This window comes from Taeniopygia guttata, chromosome 2 (assembly GCF_048771995.1).
Source record: "Taeniopygia guttata chromosome 2, bTaeGut7.mat, whole genome shotgun sequence".
NCBI lineage: Eukaryota > Metazoa > Chordata > Aves > Passeriformes > Estrildidae > Taeniopygia > Taeniopygia guttata.
The window spans coordinates 9249609-9267582 of NC_133026.1; the positions used below are offsets into that span (position 1 = coordinate 9249609).

A 17974-nucleotide genomic window follows, 5' to 3' on the forward strand; every position below is an offset into this window, starting at 1 on the left:
AATTCATACAGTATTTTGGAATGCTATTTTGAACACTGCTACCATTTAACTCAATTTTATGGCTACCACAGGAAATAAGGCTGGTAAAATCAGTGTCCACTGCACCACAGGAACTGAGGATAGCTCTGAACACTAATCAGATAAAAAATTGACTAAAAGTTAAATCCAGATTTGTACACATCCTGTTTTGCTTCACTCTGTTTTGACCTGTCTGACTTCAAGGAAGTGTTTAAACTTAAGGCAAACTCTTCTTCTAATCACCTTGAAACACTCCCCCCTTCTTCTACTCTCCCAGAATTGCAATGTGTGACTACTGTGAATTCTGTGTAGTCACACATATTTTGTACACTGTGAAAACTGTCTCGCCTTAAAGTGCAGTGGTTTATGTAACTACTGTACATACAAAGTATCTGCAGGTTCCTGAGAATTTATTCTGAGACAAAATGCTAATCAAAGAGAGACAAAATTGTTCACACAATACACAATAAGCAGACTTAAACGGACAAGAAAAACTCTTCTAATTCATATACAATCCCATGTATGCTTTATCACAAGCAATTACAGCTTGTCCTGTAGCTTTACATAGTCATGAGATGATCTCTTTTTGCCTCTTTAAATAAGGACACAGGAAAAGAAAAGATTAAAAACGCATTATGCCCTTTGTTTTCCCAGAAGAGAACACAAGCAAGCCCTTCACAGCATTCTGCCTTAAGGCAAAATTTTCATCTATCCAAAGTCCTTACAAAATGTATTCCTTCTGAAATGTTTACTAAATACTCATGTACTGAATAACCTCATCCTCAGTGATATCTTTTGTGCTTAAGTGTAGGAGGGTCCTTTAAAATTAAGTTTTATAAAGGTAGAAGGTAATACTTTATAGTACTTATACTACACTATAGTATAGTATAGCCAGTTTACCGGCTTCCCTTGGTTCTAAGGCTGATGTTAATTGGAATATTACTAAGAACTTGATAAATATGAACAGCAAAATTTTCCTTTTCCCCTCCCCCTGCTTTCACTTAGTCCACAAAATTTCTAAGGAGTTGACATACAGTATTACTATAGCATTAAGGTCTAATATTATAATAACAAGTTTGCTTTTGAAATTCAGTCTAGAGTGTAAAATATTAAGCCATATTAGAGGTAATGAGTTATCTGTATTTAAACACACAACCCATGCATGATGGTTAAGTAGAGGGTTTGTTTCCAGCAGATTCAGTTGGAGCCTTTTAAAATATTTGCAGCAAAACATTTATTGTAATTGTTGCAAACAGTGTGTTCTTAACATCTCTAATAAAAAATGCCAGCGGGATCAAATCAGTAAGAGCACGGAGAAGTTCTTAGGGGCTTTGAATCCAGCAGGATCATGTAATTAATAAGACTGTATTTGACAAAGGAATATATAATTTATACATAATACAATACATCTAATAATGTAGAATTTAACATATAATTTACAATTATATGCCTGACAAATCAAGTTAATTGGACAAGTTTTTAAAACAGCTGATGATGTAATCCATCTGCATGTAACCTTGAATACTTCAGGCAGTTTAAGAAAGAACTTCATTGTAAACTGTTTGGTCTTTTCCTCCTCACTTTTCAAAAGAAGTTCTTTCGGCTGAGATGAAGGAAAATTAAAAAGAATGTTATTGACATAAAATATTAAAAAGCAAGCTTGCTGAAGCCAGCTTCAGAGCATTTCAACTTTTGCCTTTTAATTCCATTATGGGCAAGGTTTTGCTGAGCATTATCAGTGATGCAGAAGACCGTGCTCATAGGAAAGTTCTGCAGTGCAAAGTATAAAATATGCTGATGATTTAACATGCACATCCCAGCGTTCCCCACACAGGGGTCAAAAGCCAGGGTTCAGCTGGACTCACAAATACATCACCCTGAATCAAACAGAGCATCCCTAAATCATAGCAGTCACTACCACACACTCATTACATTAATAAATTGCTCACTAATGGGAGCAGTGACAAGTAAGATGTGCACTTAGTGGCCCTGTTTGCTGCCTGCTCCTGATGCCTGAATGCCCGTTTTTCTCTGGGTTATGTTCCAAAGTCTTCAAAGTGCATGAAGAAAATCTGCTCAGTGTTGTGAAATAAATCAAAGAGTGTCTGCAGAAAATTCCTAAAACGCTTCTGCCCTAATCTCCTGGACCAGAGAGTGGGCTTGCAGAATGCTAAACTTGCTTTTCAAAGAAGATCAAAGCAATGCCAGCAACAATTAAAAGCAGGGGTGCAGGTGCGCGCATGCGCCGGAGCTCCATGGAGGCACCAAGAGCCTCTTTTTAGTCATCCCTGAATGCTAAGGCTGAGTTATCTAATCATTCCACGTGTGGTTTGATGTGTTTGTGAGAGACACAAAAACTGTCCGCCTTTTTGGCTAAAATGTAACATTTTATGAGACACACTGTTTCCATTAATTTTGAAAAGCTCCTCAGCTACTGTCTAATTAAACTAGCCTGTAATTTTGTTGTTTAGTAGAGTCAAAGATAAATGAAGTTTCAATAGTGTATCTAGCCTTCCTCCTGTTACTTAGTCTTTCAGTAGGTTTTCCCTACTTCAACACTTTGAGGGCCAGCTGCTTGCCTCACCCCAGCCCCTGAATAACCAGGTTTGGCAGCTTATCCTGCACTGCAGCAATTCAATCTGCCTGCTTCAACTTTTACCCAGTACAGGTTGTCCTGCCTTCTTCACACAGTTGCACAAGAAATACTTGTGTTAGTAGCTAAGTGTAAGGAGTGCTCGTGCCTGAGGGAGGGTGATGCTACATGACAAGTGCTACGCCTCCAGTATGGGGGGAGACTTAGCAGCCAACCTGTTATTTCTCTGATAATATGGTTTGTCTGTTTCCCCCTTCTCAAGATGGCATTTCACTGCACAAATGGGAGGAAAAAAACCCCCAAGTCCAGCCAAAAAAACAGCCATGGGAAAAAACTCTTCTGAGTTCACAGGATAAGGAAGGAGTAAAACCCTGAATGAACTCTCCTGGCTGAACTGGGTTAGGATGAAAAATGCTTCTACTAAATGCTGAAAATTTAGGTCAGTCTTGTTTATGTGAAGATATAAACAACTGACATTTTGAGAAGCATGTGAATCGAAGTGATATTTCTGTGTTCTCTCTGAATCACATTGGGCCACCAGGCCCTTTTATACCAACCAATTTCTCCCCCTTCAAATTAAAAAAAAAAAAAAAAAAAAAAAATCTGAATTGTCATGTCAGCTGTGAGCAGCAACACACTGGAGTACCATGCTTCAAAGCCTAGTGGTAGCAGCCCCTGAAATATTTCATATTTTTAAAAAACACTGAGTTAACTGAGTGGCTATGTGGGAAACATAAACGAGAACCAACTGTTTTGAAATCTGCCTGCCTCTTTCCTACCCCCATATTAATAGAGGTTACATTATTCCCCTACAAGTATCCAGAGAAGATGAGGAAAAAGATAGCAGATGCCCTTCTGAAACCTAATTGATGTTATCCAAAACATGCATCATACCAGATATCCATTACACTTAACACAGCTCAACGTAAGGTGATTCTGACAATGTGAATAGGGCTCAATCCTATTTCTCTTCAAATCCACATGAATAGTTTATTATGTTCAGACCCAAGCACAGCGATTCATTTTGATAAAATGCTACTTAGCAGCATCAAAACTGCCTGAGTATTTTGTCTGCCTATACTAGGGCTTCCTACTGCTGCCATTGAAACAAATGGCAGAATTCCCATTTACTTCCATGGGTGAAGAACCAAGCTCTTAGAAACCTTTGTTTTTAAGGAAAAACATTTTTCCTCCCACTCATGACTGCAGTTCTCCTGAAAACCCAGTGGAACCGTTTAAGAAGTCAGGTGGTCAGGAGCAGGCCCAGAGGTCAGGAACAAAGAATATTAATACAGTCTTGCTATTGAAAAACTGAGCAGAAACCTCGAAGCATTGTTGTTGTTTTCAAAACAAAAAATGACATTCTCAGATCTAAATATGAAGATTTTAAAATATATATAAATCTGTGAAGAAAAAAAGGAAGCACATATTTCATTTAATGTCTGGATTACAGATTCTTATTAAACAAACCAAGCTCATTATAAAATCAATATCAACCACTAAACTCCCAGGAGAAATGGCAAAAAAGGTCACTCCAAGAAATTCAAACAATTTTCCTGCTGGAAGGGCACGATTTTAATTACAGATACTATTAATTAGAGCTGTCAGTAGGAAGATTGTCCTGTTAATTATCAGAAATTCAGTTTCAAGTGTGGTTTTGGAACCTGGAGGGCTTTTCAAAAAAATTAAGAATTCCTATATTCACAATTAACGGAAGAAAAAGACTACCTATTGCTTCTGTGCTTTAAATAAACCAATAGCTAGTCACCTATTAAAATCAAACAAAAATATTTATGGCCACAGTCTCATTGGCCAACAAAACTGATAAACTGCTGTTTTGTTCACACTTTATCCCAGAGAACATTTCCTTTTTTTGTCTTCAGGAAATGCTCTTGCTCTCACTTTGTCTTGCTTTGGAAGTCATTAAATGCAAAGATGTAATTTAATTTTTTTAAAGTAAACATTTCTTTACAAGTGAAAAATAAAATGATTCCTGAAGATACTAATTGTTACAGTAACATTCATATTTATTATTCTGTACTTAATCCTCTCTAGACCCAGCCTGTGGAGATATACTTAATACATTACATCTTTGACATCTAAGAGATACAGCCAGACCCAAACTTTGTGAGGAAATATGAGTTTATTCCCATAATACTCTCAGCTGCCAATTTGAATCTATCTCAGCTCCAGGATACAGAAAGGCCAGAATGTCTGATCCTAAGCAGAATAAGAAAGTAAAGCAAAACTTGACAAAAAAGTGCCGTTAGCGAGGCACTGTGGGTGCACAACAGACAGAGATACTACAGAGACAATGTTTACACATTCTCAGATTCTTTTTCCTGGTCACACTCCAAATATTTTTGGATAGCAGACCTGGGCTGTCTGGTATAGGACCATAACACATGCACTGCCACACCAATAGCACACCAAGAAATTCGTGCCATATGATCTAAAACAAACTCCAGGAAGATGCAGTGTCTCTCCACCCAACACTTTTGAAACTGAAAGAGAAAGCTCGAGGTTTCTGATTTATTTCCGAGAAGCTGAGTGCAGTCCTCCAGCATTACTGGGTACACATCTGCTATCATTGTTCTCCTAGAACCAGTCCTGGTTTACCTCCCATCTATCAGCATTAGATTTCATTTTATCTGAATAATGGCAGAAGGTGGCAACAGATCGGGTCAAAGGCTCTTTTCATATCAGACCCTGAAGAAGTCGATTACTCAAAAAGAGAGACATCTTCAGATAACCGTGCAATCCATTCCTCATAAATGCTAAAGATTTTCCGTTATTAATAGTGGCAGGGGTGACAGATTATGGATATTAATGTTATTTTTCTGAGAATTTCAATGGCAAGGGCTGGAATTTTTTTTCCTTTTTTTTTTTTTTTTTATGTTTCTAATTAGGCACAAATTTACAGCAGCTACCAGAATAGCCAAGATTAATACCCAGTAGTAAAAAGCTGCTACACCGAATCCGCGGGACTATGAATAGAACGGGGGCGGGGGGGAAGAGTCGGAAACAAACCCACCCCCGCGACTCCCAGGGCGAGAAGGCCCCCGGGGGTCTGCGGGGCAGCGGAGGAGCAGAGCTCGGTCCTTACCTGGTAAGCAGTGGGAGCATCGGAGCCGGCGTCAGCCCCCAGAGCCGAGAGCTTCTCCTTCAGGCGGTGGTGGGCGCGGTGGCGGAGGCAGTAGGCGACCCCCGACGCCGCCAGGACCCCGGCGATGCAGGCGAGGGAAAAGAGGGTGAGGAGGAGGAATTTGGCGGACTGCGCCTCTTCCCCGCGCTGGGCGAGCGGCGGGACGTTGCTTTTCTGCAGGGAAGGAGAGAGAGGCAGCGCCTGAGTTGCGCGGTCGCGGAGCAGCGCGGATGGGGGGATCCCGTCGGGGGGAACGCTCGGCAGCCCTAACTTTCGGCCGGGGAGGGAGGCAAACAGAGGGGCAGAGACAGGGCTGCTGCCGGGTCCCGCTCCGTGCCCTGCCCTCCGCCGGCTCGGCTCTCACTTAACTACCGAGAGGCGGAGGCGGACCCGCTGGATGCGCGCAAGCCCCGCGGAGCGCCCCGCGGCTTCGCGCCCCGCTCGCACCGCATCGACAGCCAGGGGCTGCGAGGGGCGCAGCAAGGGAAAATCCGGATTTTCTTAGTGAAAAATAAAACACAGGGAAAAAAAAAAAAAAAAAAGTAGGTGGCGATCCTTCCTTTTGTCTGTTGTAGAGGGAAGCGGCTTAAAAAAGCCCCCGATAGTTCCAAACTCCTCCAGATTACTATTATTTTTGCAGCAATAGGAGAGAATCCTTCTAGTGCATTTCACTTGTCTCCATGTGCTAAAAAGTTGTACAATAATTTCCCCTCATTAGCTTCATTATAACCTATATTAGCAACAATTAAAAACGCAACATGAAAATGAAAAGACCAGGCGCGCAAATTGCAGCAAGACTCATTTGGCCTGCATTCCCCCTTTCACAATTACCAGGGAAATGAATTGAAAAGCACGCCCCTGCCTCAGTCCTGGTTGCTACAAGACGAGAACAATTAGCAAACTCCTTTCCACCACCTAATTTCGCGTGGTAACAAAATGGATTTTTCCCCATGAATGCCTAGCCGGCCTATTCATTATCTCTCCTCTATTAGTAATTTTCTGCTCCGTATTCAGCTAGCCAGCTCTTAATTTCCTCCTGTCTTGCAGTGTACACAGTGGCTCTTATGTCAGGCCCGGTCCATTTTTATCTTGTAATCATAAAGGCCACCAAAGCAATTATCGCTGGTCTTGACTGTAAAAGCTTGTCATTAATTAGCCTCCTTGCCTTCAGTGCTGAGGATTAGCCGGGGCTGAGGCTGAGTTAATGGAAATGCAGGTTCAGTCAGACTCCCGGATTTTCTTGCCCGGATGCGCCGCGCGGAGGAGGATGGCCGGTCCGTGCGCCCCGGCGGGGCGGCGGGGGGCGGGCACGGGGCTGGCCGCGGCCACCGGCCATGTGCCGTCCGCGCAGCCACCGCCGCGCCCGCCGCCTCCCCTCCCCTGCGCGGCAGCGGCCCCTCCTCCAAATCCCAACAGCCACCAGGAGGAGGGGGCTGCACCCCCACCCCACCCCGCCCCGGCCGCGGGGGGATCCGGGGCCGCCTCCTCGCCGCCGCCCCCGCCGGGCACCTGCCCCGGCTGCCCCGGGGGGAGCGCGGCCCCGTCCCGCACCGGGCGGGGCACACGGGCGGGGCAGCACCGACGGCGGCCGCCGCGGTCTCGCTGCTGCGACTGCCGTTAGCATCGCCCGGAAAGGCCCCGTCCCCCCGGGGCCAAGGGTCGCAATCTGCATCTCAATAGGCGGCTCCCGCCGAAGCGCTGCGCCCCGGGACGTCAGTCCTTGTCGCCGCGGTGTTTGGCCCCCATCAGCCAGGCAGGGACGAGCCCCGCACCCCCGGGCTCCCCCGCGGGCCAGCTCCGCTCATCGGGCGGCTCGGGCCGCCTCCGCCCCCGGCTGGGCTCAGTGGCACCGACGGGAGGAAAGAGGCTGGCGGGCAGTTTCGGACACTGCTCCTGAGCCTTACTTCTCTGCTATCTCTACCACGGTTGTAAACGATTTTTTTTCTCCGGATGCCGTGCGGCAGAGCCGCGCCAAGCACACGGGGAAGGGCTATGCGAGAGAAACGATGACAAAGATGGGAGCAAAGTGCTGTCAAAAGCTCCGAGTAAACATGCAGAAGAGAAAGGGCGGCAGCATCTTTCTCCCACCGGAGTTAGAGCTATTTTAGATGTTGCTTCCAACTTCGCCAGGCAGTTTTCCCCGCAAAGCCGGGGCTGCCGTCCCCGGAGCTGGCTGCCCTTGACAAAAGAATTGCTCCAAGAGCCACCCCCTACATGCTCTTAGCGTACAGCTGCACTCGGCAGCCTGAAGCACGGGCAAGAGTTAGAAACCTTCCGTGGGGCACTCGGCATTGCTTACACCTCGGCAAGCATCTGCATGGGGGGAGTCTGCGTAGCCCCGTCCCTCGTGATGGGCTTCGGACGGCCGAGGGCTTGCGAAGCCCCTGCACGCCCAGGGGGAGCGGCGCCCACGCCCGCCCCGACCCCCGTGCCCTGGGAGGAGCTGGAGCCCCGCGGCGGAGGGCAGGGCCGAAGGGCCAAAGGGGCCCGGCCGCTCCCCGCGGCCCGGAGGCGCCCGCCACGTCGGATCCGCCGAAGGGGAAGGGAGAGGGGCTCTGCCGCGGAGCCGCCGGCCCTTCTCCCACTCCTTTCCTCCCTCCCGCCTCACGGGGAGCAGCTCCAGAGCAGCTCCAGAGCCGCTGCCGTCGGGGCCCGGGCGACTCCGCTCTCCCCTCCCTGCCCGCGGCGGGGTTGGTGCTTCGGGCCACCTCAGCCAGCCCCACGCCGCCCAGGGAGTGACCAGAGGCTGCTGGCCCCTGTCCCGTCCCGCAGGAACCGCCGGGTGCGGCCGAGCAGAGTCCCATCGCCCGCCTCCGGCTCCAACTCCGGGCCGGGGACACCGGGAACAGCAGAGGGTAGCCCGGCCCGGTCCCCCAAGTACGTCCCATCAGAACACTGTCCCCGCGGCAGCTGGAGGAACCCGCTGCCCTTTCATCCTGCTCGATGCCTAACCAAACATCGCATTATGAAACGGGAAAAAATTAATCCGACGTGTTAGTTACCAGCTCCCTCCGTCCTCCCACCTCTCCCCGCAGCCGCCCCCGCTGCCTCTAACCAGGAGCACAGATTTCCCCACCTCGACTAACCCCCCGATTCTTCCCTGCAATAAGGCCCCAGCCTGAAACGGAGCCCAGGGTTAATTAGAGGCGTCCTGTCAGCCTTGACTTGAAATTGAAAGAAAAGTGTTTAAATATTTATGAATTTGACATTTACAGTCGGATGTCTTTTAAAGCAGAACACCTCTCCCTGTGCTGGCTGGGGCTGCCGTGGTGCGTGTGCCATGGTGCGTGTGCCTAGGGTGGAAGGGGAACAATAGCTATTGCATAACAAGAAAAACAAATTACCTCCCCACCCAAGGCTTAACAAATAAATGGATCACATAAATTACACGCAATTAAATATTAAACTCAGCTACATGTAAGTATGCATTTTTTAAACTTCACATAACGGAATATATTGACATTCCTCTGAATGATTTTCTCCTTCGAAAAGTGTGGACTATCAACGAAGTCCCAATGAAGGAAAACAACTAATTCCTAAATGAATGGCTTAGAAAGTGAATCTGAATGAAGAGGCTTTGGAGGTGTTCATCCAGTCTTTACTTGCTTTGAAACAGCCCGACCTAGCTTAAATGCTAGAAAGCAAAGAACAACAGCACACCTAACACCCAGTGTTTACTTGAAGTACACTGTTTCTGTGTGGGTCTGTGGGTTTTTTAAGAAGAAAGAAAATTCTTAGGGTCTGATCTCATGTAGGCTTTCCTGGTCCCTCGACAGAACACATTTTATATACACCCAAAAGTGAGTCATTAACTGGAGCAGCCATAACACCGGAGTCACAAATCACTGCTCTAATCAAAGAGCAGCGTCCCGTTCCGCGGTGTCATCCCATGATGCAGCAGAACAGCCGACATTTCAAACGAATCCCAGGCAAATGTCAGTAAATATTTAATGTACGCTTTCATGTAAATAAGTTCTCACACCTATGCTGGAAGTGTTGGAGAAAGTCTTTGTAAGAGCAGAGAGGAGCTCCCCATGCAGTGATATGGAAGCTCACCATCCAGATGCCTCAGCAGAATTACACTTCATTATTTACTTTAGGACACAGGGCATGATTCTGGTCCTTGCAAAACTCTAACTGAAGTTGAGGTTTTGTTTCGGTTCATAAATTTAAAAATATTTAAAACCTAATTTGCCAGTTACTGCACCTGACCACTCTTCCAGTTAGCAATGGAAAAATCACTGAAATTATTTTTTAAACAACTCAACATTTATCATTTTTTTTGCAATTTCTGCATGCTTCGTTTTTTACATTTATATTACACAGTTTTGTTTCTGAACAATAATAAAAAATTGAAGATTTCTTAGTAAATATGGGCAAAAGGAGGAACTTCAGAATATGATTTGTTTCAAAATATTAGAACGTTAAGAAACTCAAGAGGTGCTATTTTTAATTTGGAATTCACTATAGAATCTAATAAATGAGAGAAGTGAGGCGGAAATAATCATGTATTAATTCTGTGCATTACAAAATCTTTTCAGAAGCTATTATCAGAGCAAGAGGCATTGTGGTTTGGATTCAGGGTGGGAGAAATCCTTTGTGCAACTGAAAGCTATTGTTCCTCTGTGCAGATGAAATTGTACTTGCAAATATGCCATTCAAGGAGGGAAAAAAGTACCTAGGCAGAAAAAAAGAACTCTACAATAAAACCATTAGTCTTAAAATTAAACTTCTCTAAAATAAGTTTTGGTTCATTGTTTGTTTGTTTTCTAAGGAATATCCTGTGTTAACAGTTGCAGCCACTGACATTACATGAAAATATAAAGGATATGCATATTATTTCCTTATATAGAAAGCATGAAGAAAGGGATGTGTGTGGGTGTGTATATATATAATGTGTGTGTGTGTTCATATGTATATATACACACATCCGTGTATGTCTGCTCATTTATATAAATCTAAACTTAAGTTCACTTCTAGTAATTTCCCTCTCCCAGGGGTTATCTGAGACATAGGTTGATACACTCTGCTGGTTAAGTTTTGATAGGTTACTAGAAAACCAGAGAAACACTTTACGTCAGGAGGAGGCTGGCTACCATAATCTGTCCCCAGGAAAGCTACAGAGAAGATTTTTTTAACCTTTCATAAAGTAAGAAAACAAAACAGAAGGGAAAGCAGCATCTCCCCCAGTTGTAGATGCTGTGCCTCCTCCCCTACTGTGCCCCCAGTCGGGTTAGCCTGGGGCAGCAGGGCCTGGGGATGTTCACCTTTTGTGCATGTAACACCCCTTGCATTCAGCACTGCACTCCCAAGCTGTTTGGTCCAGGCTACTTGTTGGTGCTTTAAATACTATCTTTAGAGTTACTGAAAGATTTCTAGGGCTTCTACCTTCTGACTCCCTGTTCACACCCCCTCCTCTCCCCAGAAAGCTCACCTGATGCCAGGATCACTTTCAGCAAATGTCAGTTCATCACCTGAAATGAGGTCAATTTAATGCTTTTACTCGGGAGGATGAAATCGGATGGGAAGACACTTTTTGCTTCTTTTAGGGGTCGGAAAGATTAGACAAATCGACAAACACAAAAGGCAGATGGATTTCTGGGAACTGCAGCTTAATTCAAATCACTGAGAAAGGTCACTGCAAAAGCCACAGATCTATTCATCTGTAGGGGTACAATGATCTTTCCACAACCTTCAACACCACAAAGCACTCTGGAGCGTCTCTATACCTTTTAGTAGGATTAATACCATGAACAATGACTGAATACAATCAAGAATTCACCGAGTTCAAAGATCCCTTGATCAATGGTAGATATTTTCTTCTGGCTTCCTAAAGGTAAACATAAGTGAAGTTTCTGGTTAGAGTTACAAGATATTAGAGCTATTATTCTGAATCCCACTACAAGGTAATACTGAAATGCCAGAATGTCCAAGCACCCCGAAGAAGTTTGTGGCATGGTGATAAGGAATAAGGTTGTGAAAGAGGAAATTCAATGAGCTTCAAGATTTTCATAAGCATCTGGGTATTTTTTTAAGTCAGCAGTTAGGTAAAGAGTAAAGCACAAAAGCCTACAGCATCACTGAGACAGTGTAGGGATAACACACAACTCAGGAAACCGGACAGCCACATCCATGCCTGTGGAAGAGGTAGGTGAGTCGGAGATGGAGGAGCGTGGCCCATCCTGTCCGAAGCCGCACAGTGCACCTGTGAGGTGGCAGCAAGAAGAGGAGAGCGCGGAGACGGTGAAGAAACCACGGTGAAGAAACTTCGATCCCCGTCTCTAAGGACTCGGGGGCAGATAGGGCAAAGCAGCAGAGTGGGTGCACCAGGAAGCAGGTTTTCCTCCGCAGCCCAGGCTTTGTTAGCCGGAGTAAAACCGTGAAAGAGAGGGACTCGGCAGGTCTAAGTCACAGAGTGTCAGAGCCCGAGCCAAGAGGACGGTCAGAGATTGCCGAGCTTAATCAAATGTCTTCAGCTAGCAAGGGGAACACGAGCCGCAGCGCCAGCGCTGATCTAATGCTGATGCTGAAGGCACATAATTCAGGGATTAGATAAGGCGCCCTTACAGCCGAGTGCCAGCAAACGAGCCAGCTCTCGGTAATGCTGGCAAGCGTCCGCAGATCCGTCGGCGGAGCAGCCGCCCCGTCTCGCAGGGAGCCGGGCCCGGTCCCTCGGCCGTCCCCGCCCGGGGACGGGGCTCCGCGGCCGCACGCCCGCTCCCACCGCGGGGTCCCGAGCCGGGAACACGTCCTGGCCCCGCCGTGCCCGCTGCCCCCTCCGCCCCGCGCCTGTTCGACGGCCCCGCGCCGGGGGCATCCCCGGGGTGCGCTCGGCCGGGGGCGCGCAGGGCTTGGGCGGCCGCGCGGAGGCGAAGCGAGCCCCGCGCTGCTCCGCGGAGCCCCGGCCCGGCCCCGACACGGCAGCGGCTGCCCCGGCCCGGCCGCCCCGCACCCCACGCCGCGCACAAGGCTCTCCCGAGTCCCGGCCGGGCCGCCTCGAGAGACGCGGGCGCTCCCCCCACCCCTCCTCCGCCGCACGTACCTGCTGCCGGCGTGCCGGGACGGGCCCCTCTCTGCGAGGGCTCGGCGCACCTCGGCGGGCTCTAGCAATCCTCCTCCGGTGCCAAAACTTCCCCCTCTCACCCCCCGCCCCTCCTCAGCGCAGACAAAGGCGGCGGCCAGCACAATCGCCCCTCGCCGCCCGCGGCCGCCTCCCGGCACGGTGCGGCGGGGGCAGGCGGCGGCCCCGGCGGCCCGGTGGTCCCCGCGGGGCGCGGGCGGAGGATGCCGGCGCGCCCCGGCGCTGCCCTCCTTATATCGGGCGGCTCGCAGCCCCTGCCGGCTGCCGCACATGGCCCATCCACCGGTTGCTATAGCGATGCCTCCCCTCCACATGTTGCTGGCAGCAATTGGCTAAGGAGGTCTGGGCTGTGCAGAAACCCTTCGCCGGAGTGCGACGATGAATGGACACGGGCTGTGTCACTCATTTGGAGAAGCTGTTTGGGGTTTCTGTTGTGGATGTGCGGATTTTTTTTGTGGGTTTTTTTTTTTTTTCTTTTGGTTGATTTTTTACGCGCACCCTCCCCCATCTTTTTCTCTTTATTTTCTTTATTATTATTATTATTATTTTCTTGGTGCCTGTCTTGCAAGATGGAAGTGGAGGGTAGAACAATGACAGAAAGCCAAAAATAAAATCAATCAAGGACAGCGAGAAAAAGCTACAAATCATTTGCATCACAATACGGCAAAGGAGCCCACAACGCTTCTTCCTGAAAAGACTTTCCTCAAAAAAAAAAAAAAAAAAAAAAAAAAAAAAAAAAAAAAAATCCACGCATTGCCAAGCAAAGAAGATCCAAACTTTCTCCCCTCTCGTCCTCGTTCTCCAAATGACACAGCAAGGAAGGAGTGTGTTCCGACCAGCCCCGGGACAGTAACGAAGTCCAGTTCGATAAATAGCGAGAGGCACCGCTCGGAGCCGGCGCGGGCGAGCGGGACCGTGCCGTGCCCGGCGCTGCGCACCCGTAACTCCCAGCCAGGGCCCAGGGGCCCGGGGCAGCACCGACCCTTGTAATGAAACGGACCCTGCAGTCTTCCCCAGCTCCTCAGATTCCCGCCTGCCGCTGGCAAACACGCTGCGCACCCCCTCCCCTCCCTAAACCCCAGCATCTGCCCACGAAGTGCCCCGGCTGCGGGAGCGGGACGGGAGCGGGCGGGGAGCGGCAGGAGGGCTGCCGGGCGCGGGTGGCAGGTCCCTTCGGTCTCCCTTCCCCCGCCGATGGACAGCCCTCCCGCTTCCCTGTCCCCATTGTTTCCCGCTGTCACTGCGGCTGGGGATGGCAGGCAGGGCAGAGCCGGCTCTCCTCTGTCCGTGGAGGCGGGCAGTCCTTTCCCTTTCCTCTTCCTCTTCCCTTTCCCCTTTCCCTTCCCCTTCTCCTCCGCAGCCGTCCCGCCCCCACGCCGCCTGTGCCCCGGCCTGCCCCGGCCCGAGGGCGGCGGCTGCTCCCGGGCAGAGCTGTCCTGAGCCGGGCAGCGGCACACACCTCCCTCGGCAGGAACCCCCGCCCGGAGCGACCCCCGCGGTGGGACGGAGCGGAGGAGGCAGTGTGAGGGACGGCACGGCACGGCACGGCACGGCACGGCACGGCACGGCACGGCACGGCATGGCATGGCCACCCTTACCCCACACCCCTGCTGTCCCGGCAGCCGTCTGGGGCTCGGCCACTGCCGCCTGCCCGGCCCCGGCGGGTTTTGCCTTCCCGGCTGGAACGAGCGGCCCTGGCTCTTCGCGGGTGTCCCGGACACCGCATTAGCGCCGTGTGGCAATTCCTTTGCCCCCTTTTTCTCTGGACAGTATTCATCCTTCCAGCACCCCACGGTAGCCAGCACCTGGGTAAGGGACACACACCTGTGCAGGGTGCCAAAGGAAGGGCAAAGGCTGCCTGAGTTCTCAGAGCATCCTCGCCTCGCCTCAGAACGACACTTCACTAAAACTTGCAGGACAGCACAGAAATGTCATCACCATCCCCTGTACAGGATCGTTCTGCCGTGTCCAGAAAGTGCAGAGTGGTTTTGCCATGGGCTCACCCCCACTCACAGCCCCACACCCAGCCTTCCCATCCCAGGGCAAGGAAGATGCTCTTTACATCACCACCGTTTCTGAAAAGGTTTCCAGGCAGGAGAAGTACTCCTCACCTGGCTTCTGCTCATGCAAAATCCTTCACGTTCCCGCAGATTAAAAAAAAAAAATTGGCTTCTCCAAAGATTTCCTCAGCCACGTTTGTAGTGCTTGGTCTGAAAGCATTGCTCTGTCAGTCTGTCATCCTTAGAGGACCCTCTCCTCTGATATTCTCCTGTCTCCGGAAAAACCAGAGCATACATAATCTCCTCACTAACCTGCATTCCTCAAGTTGAAAGATAAATGAACCCGCCAAGTGATTTCATTAAAAGGACACGTGTGTTTGCATATTGGTCCTTCTAATGAACTGTCTGAAACTGATAAATACTTCCATTAGCTTTGTAGTTTGTATTTAGTATTTAAAAATATATTCATTAACATTTCCTGGAAAAATATTGGATCTTTTCAGAATTGTCAGGTGCTGAATGGGTTCAACATGAATTTGACCGGCCAAGTGTCCAGAGACAGCAAAATACTTGTTAAAACACATATTTTTTTTTAACAGTAAGATTTTGAAGAATTTGTGGTGAAATTTAAAAAACTTTTCACGTTTATGTAATTTTCATTACTTTTATCCCATTCTAAATATGACCTTTGAAGCAATGATAGATACTTGTGAGGGTTACGTCACAGGGAGAAATTATTTAAACATAGATTGTTTAACATGTTATTCATTACAAGTGTAGAAGATGTTGAGAGATAGAAGAAATAATTTTCAATTGTTTACTCATTTTAATTTAAAATCTGTTTTAAAAGCATCTATAGAATTGTTGGTCACATATCAGTGGATTGGCTTACTGATAAATTTTCTCATATGATTCAATTAATTAAAAAATGGGAAAACAAAAAAACCCTGTCATCAGCAGCATTTTATTATAAAATTTCTAGAAAGTTTCATGTCTTTTTCTCAGAAAAAAAGTTGACATTGAAAGTATAAATGACTTTGAGACAGTTTCTTTGGGTTTAGCGCATCTAAAAATACCGGTATTTTGAAGATTCACATTAACATTCATCCGAATTCAAGAGCTGTGTTTGAACTATGCCTAAACTCAAAATATTCTAAATCTTGCAATTTTAGTGAGAATGATGCTGAAACGTATTCCCATTTTGCACAGAACAAAACTCTTGCCTGAGAACCACCAATGTTTTTCAGGACTCCCCAAAAATCTGTTCTTCATAACTGAGCACTGAAAACCACACTGACCATTTTCCTTGATTTCTGATTACAGATCTGTTTTCACTTCTAGGTTTAGCCACTTCATTCTGCAAATGCATGCACAATGCACAGCATGAAATAGATTTTCATTCTTTTAAAGCATGTATGATAAAGCTAAAACACCATTTAATCTCATTTGTTGTTTTGTTTATAAGTTATCCTTTGGAGCCTTGCTCATTAAATACAGATCCAAATATGTTGTGGAGGATTTTCCAAAGATTTTCTGTTTATGTGGATACTGAAATCAAAGTTGAATTTCCTTCATTCTGATGAACAAAACATTTTTTCCAAATATTAACTACCTATACCACCTGCATTTAAATTACTTTTACTTTAGGAATACATGTATTAAGAAAGAGGCAGAACTCCCATGTCTTGAAAACACTACACCATTCTTATAAATAAAACCAACACCTGGGACCATAATTTAAAAGTAGAGTTAGCAGAATTTTAACCATTATACTCCATTGAGTTTTATGTCTTATCTTCTCGTGCTCATCTGTGAAGATCAACAACAGACACATTCTACTAGTAAATTCTAGAGCTCTTAGGTTTATTAAGAAAATTATTTCATTCTGGCTAAGATTTGAATCTAATTAATCTGTCTTGCAGTTTAAAAATGATAACTAAATTCAAGCTGCATACTATTCTTCAGAGACAGCTTAAAATATTAATTAAGTAAAGAGTGCATTTTCCATTTATTTTAATTACATTAATACAGTTTCAATAAATAAAATAGTTCTGTGCTTCATCAAAACAAACTCGGATGCAAATTTTCCTATTGATTAGTTCTCTGTTCACATTGGCTCTGGACTGTTTATTTTTAAATAGGAAAAATACGCAGAAATGTTTGGGGGTTTCCATTAGTGAAGTGAGGTCGAACAGTCTGAAAAGGTCAGTCCAGTCTTCCAGGAGGCTGATGTAGCCCTGTAAAAGTGGCATCCTGATCAAGTATTGCTTGTAAAGGTAATTAGTGAGATAAAACTGGATGCATTTATAGACATTTTTAAACAAATGAAGATTTTACTGTATTACATTTTTCCTGGTAACTTAAAAAACCCCAAAGCTCTTAGATCTCTCGCATCCACTAACAAAATACTACAAGACCAGTGGATAAATTCAATTTTTAATATTCAATTTAATTAAAGCTGATGTGTTCTAGATTTGCAGGTGCACCTCTTTCTTAAGATAAAGCACAGGACAAGGGAGAGGAGTCTTGTTAGTAGCTACATCAAAAAATAAGTGTAATTCTACCTAATTCAGTAATAATTCTATCCTTCAAATATTGAGGAGCAGCATCAGCTGAAGAAGAACTAAATATTGAAGACAAAGTTTCAAAATACCTTAGGAGTCACAGGAGGTGTTTTGTAACCTGTACATTATACAGAACATTTTGAGTGTCTTTGTAGGACCCAATCCTGCACTCTTCATTTTAAGAAATTAAATACAAATCAACAGAACCAATCTGAATAGCACCTGGAACACAGTAGCAAATGTTTTCAGAGTGAGGCTTTATGTAAATTGGTATTTCACAAAAAAATTTGCACCATTCAAACTTTAATTCCATTGTGATTAGGTTTATATTCACAGAATATAGATATAAATATTAATCTGTTTTAACATGGGACTCAACACTATTATTATGAAAGCCTGGTTAAGAAGCTTCTATAAAAATGCCAACTTAAAACATGTTTAATGGCAAAACATGATGAGAAATGCATGATTTTCCACTGTGATCTTGTTATAACAAAATGTGGCTATCATTGAAACGCTGGACTCCTTTTATACATCAGTACAGTATGTGCCAAGAATTCAGAGAACTGTGAG

General features: G+C 46.4%; 1 protein-coding gene across 2 annotated transcripts in view; it reads right to left on the reverse strand.

The window, feature by feature from the left end:
• The window catches only part of PTPRN2 (protein tyrosine phosphatase receptor type N2), a 667249-nt gene that overhangs the window by 100864 nt on the left and 548411 nt on the right, over positions 1-17974 (reverse strand). For both annotated transcript variants that reach the window (XM_032747124.3, XM_072925319.1), the window contains one exon: positions 5718-5930. In XM_032747124.3, coding sequence (XP_032603015.3) covers positions 5718-5930 — 213 coding nt within the window. The remainder of the gene's footprint in view (positions 1-5717; positions 5931-17974) is intronic.